The sequence below is a fragment of the Melanerpes formicivorus genome, unplaced genomic scaffold (genome assembly GCF_026170545.1).
Source record: "Melanerpes formicivorus ecotype bairdi unplaced genomic scaffold, bMelFor1.0.p_v2 SCAF_3, whole genome shotgun sequence".
Taxonomy (NCBI): domain Eukaryota; kingdom Metazoa; phylum Chordata; class Aves; order Piciformes; family Picidae; genus Melanerpes; species Melanerpes formicivorus.
In genome coordinates, this window is record NW_027142355.1 from 27,587,224 (window position 1) to 27,596,699 (window position 9,476).

The following is a 9,476-nucleotide window of genomic DNA, read 5'->3' on the forward strand; positions in this document are numbered from 1 at the left end:
TTCCTGGTGAGGTGCCAGGAACAGCACCCCAAGGAGTGTGACACATGCAGGCAGAGGAAGATGGAGGACATGGCTGAACCCACCCCAGGCATGGAGAAGAACTGCAGTCACCTTACCGTTGACTGGCTTCTGGTGCATGGAGTCCACAAAGTGCCTGGGGTTCTCAATGGTGTACTTGAGGTCTCTGATAGTGTGGGACCCTGACCCTTCACTCCACATCCCCTTCTTGGCACTCTTGGCTTGCTCCTCCAGTTCTGCCAACCTGCTCTGCTCAAGGCTGAAAGGATAAGGTGGAGAGGTGGTCAGACCCAGCCGGTTCCTGCAAGCTTTGATGACCAGGAGCATCCATCTTTCATGCTCTGGGGCTTTGATGACTTCCATCTAGAAGAGGAACCACCTGGTGGAGTTGGTGAAGTGATGGCTGGTGCTGCTGACAGCTTCCACCAGCAGTGTCCAAAGACCCACCACTAGAAGCACCACCTTGGGCCAGGCTGAGGAGATTCAAGCCATCTGACACTTTTCTGAGGCTACTTTGGGACACCAAGATGGAAAGGATGAAGAAAGGGAAGCCCCAACTTCTGGCATGGCTTTGGGAGAGGAGGAATGGCAAACCAGGGACCACAACAGGCCCTACACAAGCAGGGGGATGCTAGAGACTTGGTGACAACAGAGGGCTTGGAGACACCTGAGAGTTTGGGGATCACGGAGGGTTTTGGGGGGTACCAAAGGGTCAGGGAGTTGATGGAGAGGGTTTTGGGGGGGGGTCACCAGAGGGTTTGGAAGACACCAAAGGTAGAGCTGATGGCTAACACCAACCCCAACTCCTGCTGTCACCAGAACTCCTTAAATTTGGTGACAAGTCATGGTGGAATTCATCAGGTCAGGTCAAAGCTACAGCTTGATGGATCCCAACCTCATCTCAGAAGTTCTTCAACCTGAGCAGCTTCATGAGGGGGCTGAGAACCACCTCATGAAGCTATTAATGAATGGAGCCTTGGAATGGGGAGAGCAACCATCAAGAGATGTTCTCCAGGCAATGGAAGCTGGTGATGTCCTGCTAATGACAAGGAGAATGAAGCTCCTGGAAGTGACTTCACTCAGCCTTTGGCAGGGGGGTGAAGGTTCTGCCCCAGCATTGCCATAAGATCATTTGGATTGGGGAACACCTTGAAGATCATTTGAGTCCAACCCATCACACCCTGGAGCTCAGAGTGATCAACCTCTCCTGGTGCCAGCTCCATGACCTTGCAGGAGAAGACTGAAGGAGCAGAACAGTGAGCCCAAAGCCACCAGAAGGTCCCCATGAGGCTCCTTCAAAGCCTCCTCGACCCTTCAGAGAGCCTCCTCGAGCCCTGAAGCCAAGAGGTCACCATCCTGGGACACTGCTACCAGTGAAAGCTGAGCATCACATTAAAACCAGGAGCAGGGGCTGGTGCTTGGGCAAAGCTGAGGAACCCAACACCTCCCTGACAAAGTAAGGAACCACAGAAGGAAGATGAGGTCCCCAGAGGAGGAACCCAACCCTCTACGTACTTGTTGGTTCGGATCCCTTCCCGGCGTGAGGCCAGACCTTCAGCCACCAGGGACTCAGCAATGTTCTCCCCACTTGTGTCTGTGAAGAGAGGAGAAGACCTGATCAGGCAAGGAGTCACCATGGGAGGCAAGCTGGAGGTACCAACACCTCAGTCCTGGAAAGCATCCAACCCCAGCATGGTGGTGGTGGGAAGGGACCTCTGGAGCTCAGCCAGTCCAACCCCCCTGCTCCAGCAGGGGCACCCACAGCAGCCTGCCCAGGGTCACAATGGCCAGGAGGGGTTGGAAGCTCTCCAGAGAAGGAAACTCCACAACCTCTCTGGGCTCCACCACCCTCAAAGTCAAGATGCTTCTCCTGAGGGAACCTCCTGGGTTCCAGCTGGTGCCCATTGCTCCTTGCCCTCTCACTGGCCACCACTGAGAAGAGTCTGGCCCCATCTTCATGACCTTTAGCCCTTGCTGAGCATTGAGCAGATCCCCTCTCAGGCTGCTCTTCTCCAGCCTCAACAACCCCAAGTCCCTCAGTTCACCAGACTCTTCCCAAGCTTTGTTGCCCTTCTTTGGACCTCAGCATCTTCCCAGCCTCCATTGGACTCTCTCCAGTAGCTCCCAGTCTCTCTGGGACTGGGGAGCCCAGAACTGGATCTAGTTCTCCAGCTACAGCCTCAGCAGGGCAGAGTAGAGGGGGAGGAGAGCCTCCCTTGACCTGCTGGCCACACTCTTCTTGATGCCCCCCAGGACACCACTGGACTTCCTGAGGCCACGTTGCTGGCTCATGGGCAACTTGTTGTCCACTAGGACTTGCAGGTCCTTCCACTCCCAGGCAGGGGTAAGAGGATGGGGCAAGACTCTTGGCAGTGGTGTCCAGGGGCAGGACAAGGAGCAACTTGTTGGCTTGAAGGGTGATGGAGACAAGAGAGGTTGTGGAGTCTCCTTGTCTGGAGAGCTTCCAATCCCCCTGGCCATTGTGGCCCTGGGCAAGCTGCTGTGGGTGACCCTGCTTTGGACCACGATCTCCAGAGGCCCCTTCCCACCAGCACCACACTGGGGTTTGGGGATTTTGGTACCCACACCGCATCCCAACCCACCCTCCAGCTATGAACACCACCCCCACCCCTCTGCAAAACCTTGTCAGCAGCCCTTTGGGTGCTAGAGGAACCTCCCCAGAACTCACCTTTGCCCAGGTAGACCATCCCATACTCCCGGCCTTGCGGGGTCTTGTACTCCACGGTGAAGCAAACCTCCTTCCCAATCAGCTTCTTCCGCAGGAACTCCCGAGCTGGAAAGCCCCAGGGCTGGAGGGAAAGAAGCCAATGGGTCAGGCACAACCAAGGAACTCACCTTCTCCTCCACCACTTCTCCTAGGACCACAGAGAAGGCTCTTAGCAACTCAAGAACTTCCAGAAGAACCCTGTTGCTCTCCAGGAGAATCATCTCCACTCTCCCCACCTCCAGCCACCCCAAAGGTTGGGTTTGTCCCCCTCCAAGTTGGTTTTCCAGATGGCCAAGTGCTCCTCAAGCGTTCAGATCCAGTGGGATGAGACCAGGAAAGCTCCAGGGACAGAAGGAGGCCTAGAACATGGAGGTCTGGATGAGTTCCAGCACCCATGAATGTGGGCCAGGAACACAGAGGTCTGGGCAAATCCCAGCACCCAGGAACATGGTGGAAGCTCCTCAAGGCCCCTTCTCAAGGTTGAAGGTGACAGAGAAAAGCAGGACCAGCCATGGTGACCACATCCAGATGGCAGAAATCAATCCCTTGCAGCTCCTCTGCACCTTCCCAGCTCCAGAGCTGGAGCTCCCCAGTGAAGCTCAAACCCTGCAGAAGGTGGGTGGGAAACTGGTGGAGAAGATGACGTACTGGGAACCAATTAAGCCACCCTGTCACATCTTCAGATGAGTGACATCTCAAAGCCAACCTTGAGAAGACAAAGTCCCCAAGGAGAACAATTATCTACCACAGCTTCCCACCACCCACAGGAGTAGGGAGGAGGATGGGTGGTGGCCCAAGGTTCTCCCACAGACACCAAGCCAGTGCCACCAGTTGCTACCAGCACTCAACCTGCCAAAGCACCACCGCTGGTGCTTCCTCCACCCCCAGCTTGGGGCAGGTAAAGACCAACAGAGGAGGCCTGGAGGCACCATCAGCTTCTTCTGGTTCTTCAGACTATGACTGGGCCTTGCTGGTGCACAATCCTGACCATAACAGGGTCAGGGTGGAGAAGTCTGCCCCAAAATCCATACTGGCAGGTTGGGATCTCTTACAGGATGATGGAAAGGAATGTTCTCCTGGTCCTTCAGACCATGACTGGTCCTTGTTTGTGGACAATGTTTGTCCATATCCTCACCATGCCAAGGTCAGGAAGGAGAAGTCCACCCCAAAATCTGTACTGGGAGGTTGGAGGAGGAAAAGAATCTCTTGAAGGATGATGGAAGGAGATGAGAAGAACACGCTGCCTGCACCCCATGGGACAGAAGGAGGTCTTGGCTAAGTAGGGCAATGGCCAAGTCAAAAGTGCTGTGGTCTTCAGAGTGGGACCATCAGCCTGGAGGTAGTGCTGTATGGACCAGCAGCCTGGAGAAGAAGGTGCTGTGGTCCTCAGAGTTAGACCAGCAGCCTGGGGAAGAACATGCTTGAGAGCTGCTTGAGAACTGGCTTGAGAGCAGCCCTGAGGAAAAGGACTCGGGGGTGCTGGTGGATGAGAAGCTCATCATGAACCATCAGTGTGCACTTGCAGCCCAGAAAGCAAATCACATCCTGGGCTGCATCAAGAGAAGCATAGCCAGCAAGTTGAGGGAGGTGATTCTCCCCCTCTACTTCTCTCTGGTGCGACCCCACCCAGAGTACTGTGTCCAGTTCTGGAGGTGCTGGAGCGTGTCCAGAGAAGGGCCACGAGGATGATCAGAGGGCTGGAGCTCCTCTCCTACGAGGACAGACTGAAGGAGTTGGGGCTGTTCAGGCTGGAGAAGAGAAGGCTCCCAGGTGACCTAATTGTGGCCTTCCAGGATCTGAAGGGGGCTACAAGAAAGCTGGGGAGGGACTTTTTAGGGTGTCTGGGAGTGATAGGACTGAGGGAAATGAGCAAAACTAGAAGTGGGTAGATTCAGATTGGATGTTAGGAAGAAGTTCTTCCCCATGAGGGTGCTGAGACACTGGCACAGGTTGCCCAGGGAGGTGGTGGAAGCCTCATCCCTGGAGGCTTTTAAGGCCAGGCTGGATGTGGCTCTGGGCAACCTGATCTAGTGTGAGGAGTCCCTGCCCATGGCAGGGGGGTTGGAACTGGCTGATCCTTGAGGTCCCTTCCACCCCTGACCATTCTACGACTCCATGCTGCGGTGCTTAAGGTTGGACCAGCAGCGTGGAGCAGAAAGGTGCTGTGGCCCCTCACAGTCGGAGCAGCAGGGCTGGAGAAGGTGCTGTGGAATGCTGAAGGCTGGAGAAGGCGCTGCTGGCGGCACCTACCTCGTCGGGGGTGTCCTTGGCGTCGGGCTGGCCGGCGGCGGCGCGGCGGGCCAGGTTCCCAGCTCGGATGTTGCTGAGGTTGATCTGGCGCTCCGGTGGCGGCCCACCGCGGGGCTGCCCACGCACGATGATGGCACAGCCTGACAGCACCTGGCCAGGGCAAGAAGAACAAGAAGAGGAGGAGTTGTGGAACGTCCTCTGCTCCCCTGGGGTCCACAGTCAGGAGAAGGAGGAGGAGGCTGGAGGCAACGGTGCTGAAGACGGAGGGCGACGGTCCACAGAGAGGCTTCCAAGGATGGATCTCCACCCTCAGCACTATTCCTCATGGGCCTGGAGCAGTCAGGCTGGACCCAAGAGGTTGGAGCTGAGGATCTGCAAGGTTTTCTCCTACAGAAATGATTCCATGGTTCTAGGAATTGGCAGATCCACCGCACCCAACCCAAGGCTCTGCTTGCCCCATGGCACCTCGTCCGTGCCCAACCCCACCACAGATCCACCAGGCCAATGCCAAGGCTCTGCTTGCCCCATGGCATCTCCTCCGTGCCCAACCCCACCACAGATCCACCAGGCCAATGCCAAGGCTCTGCTTGCCCCATGGCATCTCCTCCGTACCCAACCCCACCACAGATTCAGGGCCACAGGGCAACCAATCCCAAGGCTCTGTTTGCCCACCATGGATGTGCCAAGGTCAGGACAAGGTTAGGCTTGGGGGATGCTGGAGATTTGGTGACATCAGAGGGTTTGGGGACATCTGAGAGTTTTGTGGGGGGTACCAAAGGGTCTGGGGGTTGATGGAGAGGGTTTTGGGGGGGTCACCAGAGGGTTTAGAGGACACCAATGGTTTGGGGATGCTGCAGGGTTTTGGTGGTAACCAGAGGCTTTTGGAGGTCATCAGAGGGGTTGGGGGACACCAAGGGTCTGGGAGTGGAGATTTTGGGGTGGTGGTCAGGAAAAGAGAAGGAAGACCCCAAAACCCTCTGGTGACCCCAAAATCTATGGTGATCCCAAAGCCTTGGCATCCTCAAAACCTTCTGGAGACCCCAACCCCCCCAGCATCCCCAAAACCCTCTGGTGACCCTCAAAACCCTACCAGTGACCCCAAAACCCGGTGTCCCACAAACCCTCTGGTGACCCCCCCAAAGCCCTGGTGTCCCCAAGACCCTCTGCTGACCCCCGAATCATTGGTGTCTCCAAACCCTCTGGTGACCCCCAAGCTCTCAACAGCTTCAAACCTCTGGTGCCCCCAAGCCCTCTGGTGTTCCCCCAAACACCACAGCATCCCCAGTCCTCTGGTGTCCCCCAAACCATCAGCAACCTCAACCCTCCAGTGACCCCAAACCCTCAGCAGCCCCCAAGTCCTCTGGCACCCTCAAAACCCTTTGATGTCCCAAACCCCCAGTGTCTCCCAAGCTTCAGTGTCCCCCAAACCCCCCTCAGCATCCCCCAAACCTTCTAGTGACCTCAGTCCCTCTGGGACCCCTAACCCTCCAGTGTCCCCCAAAACCATCTGATGTCCCAAAACTCCTTGGTGACCTCCAAACCCTCAGTGCCCCCAAAACCTCCAGTGTCACCCAAACCCTCTACTGACCCCCTTCAAACTCTCAGGGGTCCCCCAAAGCCACCAGTGACCCCAAACACTTGAACGATCCCCCAAACCCCTCCAGTGTCCTCCCTAAACCCCCCCACTGTCCCACTCCAGTGCTCCCCTAAGCCTTTCGGCAACCCCCAAATCACCAGCTTCAGGGGGAAACCCCAAAGCTCTTCCTGCCCCTTCCCGGGATAACGGGACCCTCCAAGCCCACCCCTTACCCCCGGTTCAGCCTTGTCACCGGACTCGGGAAGGAATGGGGGACACCCCGGGGTGCCAGGACCGGCAGCCGCGGGCAGCCCACGGGGCTCCGGGAGAGGACGTGGAGAGGGTCATAGGTACCGGAGGGAAGTCCCCGGTATCGGAGGGGGCTGCATTGGCGGTAGGGTTCCTGGTCACCGGGAAGCAAGATGGGGAGTGAAAGGGGAATACCGGGTACAGGAGGAGGGTCCCGGGTAGCGGAGGGGGCTACGGGAGGTGGAGGAGTTCACGGTACCGGAGTGGGGGCAGAGAGGCTGGAGGTCCCAGTTACAGGGATGGGAAGTGGAGAGTGTAGGGGGGGATCCGTACACTCGAGGGGAGTCCCAGGTACCGGAGAGGGCTACGGGAGATAGAGGAGTCCCGAGTACCGGAGAGAGGTCCCGGGTACCCGAGGGGGCCTGGAAGAAGTGAAGGAGTCCCGGGTACCGGAGAAGGGGCTCCCGCTACCAGAGGGGACTGCGGACGGTATAGGGGGTGCCAGATACCGGAGAGGGTTCCCGAATACCGCAGGGGGCTGCAGGAGGCGGACGGATCCCGGGTACCGGAGAGCCCCCAACCACCGACGGGAGCTGCCGCCGTGGCCGGTTCAGCTGCCACAAGGGGCAAGGTACAGAGGAAGGGAAAACCACGGGGAAGGCCCACGGGGAACAGCGGCAGCGGGCAGAGCTCTTACCATCTTAACGATACCGCGCTGGACGGTGAGCGGCGGCGCGGAGCCGCCCTGGCCAGCGGCGGCCGCGGAGGCCATGACAACGGAGCCGGGACAGAGCGGAGGGAGCCGGGACAGAGCGACGGAGGGGATTGGAAAGCGGCGGAAAGAGGGGAGCGGGCCCGGTCCGAGCGCGGAAGGGAACCGTGGGGCGGGGGCGGGGCGATGAGGAACGAGGCGGGGCCAAACAGCTAGCCACGCCCCCAGTCAGGCTCTCAGCCAATGAGGCGCCCCCTCCCTCTGTCGGCTCCGCCCAGCCCCTTCTGGGTTTCAACCAATAGCGACGCGCGGCGCGGCACGAGAGGGCCGCGGCGGGGGGTGACGTCACGGGAAGCCACGAGCTGGGAAGAGACGGGACTTCCGGGGGGCACGCGGCGGCGCCAGGGACACGTCGGCAAAAGGGGGGCCGCGAGCGCTCCCACGTGGCCTCCCGCCGCGCGCCGCCGCCTGGAGATACGCCCCCCCACGTTTTGCGCTGTCACGTCATCGCGTCAGCGCCCGCTGCAGGGCGCCGCCAAGCGGGCAGTGATGGGAGGCGCAGGGAACGCGAGAGCATCCTCGGGACGGGGGGCGGGAGCGGGGAGCGGGGTACAGGGCACAGACCCATGGCTGGGACAGGGGAAGGGGTCCTGGGGGCAGCCCCGCAGCGGAACAGGGGGACTGGGAAAAGAAGTCTCGGTGAACCGGGGGCAACGGAGTCCCCGGGGGCAGCCCCATGGCAAAGACCGGGCAAGCCGCCTCGATCGGGGGACCGGTGAAAAGGGTCCCGGGGGTTAGCCCCGCGGATCCTTGCAGCACAGCGCAACGGGAGAACATGGAATAGGGGTCCCGAGGGGCAGCCCCAGGGGGGTCCGGGGGACCCCAGCACAACCCTACGGAGGCGTTAAAGGGATGGGAGTGCCCCCAAACACAGCCCCACGGGGGGATGGGAGTTCCACTCGGCACAGCACCATGGAGGGAGCATGGAAGGAGGTCTCCCAAGTGCAGCCCCACTGGCCTCGCTTTGGGGGTACAGGGCGCCGGCCCCCCAGTGCCAAGCTGCAGAGGCTTGGGGTCAGAAAGGGAGAAGAATGGGAAATCCTCTACCTGTCGTCATCTGTCCGTCCGTCCGTCCCCTTTCTGCAGGAGTGATTTGGGCCAGTTTGGGGGCAGGGGATGGCATTTTGGGTCACTACTGCCCAATGGTTCTGTCCTCAATGCCACCCTGCAGCCCTCTGCTGCCCCATGGCCACCCAGGTCTCACCAAGAGGCCACCATGTCCTGCACCAGCAAGGTGAAGTCCCATGGCATTGACCATCCCGGTTCATCCATCATCATCCCCACATCCTGACACTGGGATGGCCGTGCCACCCTTCTGTCAGATGAGGCTGTGGGTCCAGACCTGACACCTTGAGATGACTCCAAAACCCTCCACATGGAGCAGAGGAAGCCAGGCAGAACACTCAGGGTTGGAACCTGGGGTAAACCACAGAGCTGTGGGCACCACATCCAAGCTGGTGGTGCTGGCAAGTGGCCAGCTGGTGGGCAATGGATGGGAAAGAACTCAGCCCCACCTGGGAGATGGTTTGGAGATGCCCTTGGAGCTTACCTGGTTGGAGATGCCATCCACAGCTGTGCCAACACTGTGATACTGGGTGATAAAACTTCCTGCTATCCATTGCCATGGTGTGGAGCAGGGCTGATTCCTCAGACCCCAGCATGCCACCACTTGCCTCTGCCAGCTCAGGAGATGCCAGTCTGGTGCTGGGTGGTAGAAGATGATGTTCCACCACTGGAGTGCTCATGCAGGGAAGTCAGGAGATGACAACTGGGATGATTGGAGTCACCCAGGGGAGTGGGGATGAGGACAGTCTTTGGGCTCTGCTTGGCCGGACTGGTTCTGTGGTGGCATCTCACAGGGTTGGGACCAAGACAGCAAGAGG

General features: G+C 59.1%; 1 protein-coding gene across 2 annotated transcripts in view; it reads right to left on the minus strand.

Annotated features, from left to right (window-relative positions):
- Nucleotides 1–7,705, minus strand: part of SND1 (staphylococcal nuclease and tudor domain containing 1) — an 81,411-nt gene extending 73,706 nt beyond the window's left edge. For both annotated transcript variants that reach the window (XM_068169646.1, XM_068169636.1), the window contains exons 1-5: nucleotides 7,519–7,705; nucleotides 4,997–5,146; nucleotides 2,708–2,828; nucleotides 1,534–1,612; nucleotides 117–277 (exon numbers count right to left, since the gene is read on the minus strand). In XM_068169646.1, coding sequence (XP_068025747.1) covers nucleotides 117–277; nucleotides 1,534–1,612; nucleotides 2,708–2,828; nucleotides 4,997–5,146; nucleotides 7,519–7,593 — 586 coding nt within the window. In that variant the 5' untranslated portion in view covers nucleotides 7,594–7,705. The remainder of the gene's footprint in view (nucleotides 1–116; nucleotides 278–1,533; nucleotides 1,613–2,707; nucleotides 2,829–4,996; nucleotides 5,147–7,518) is intronic.
- Nucleotides 7,706–9,476: the final 1,771 nt, after the last annotated feature.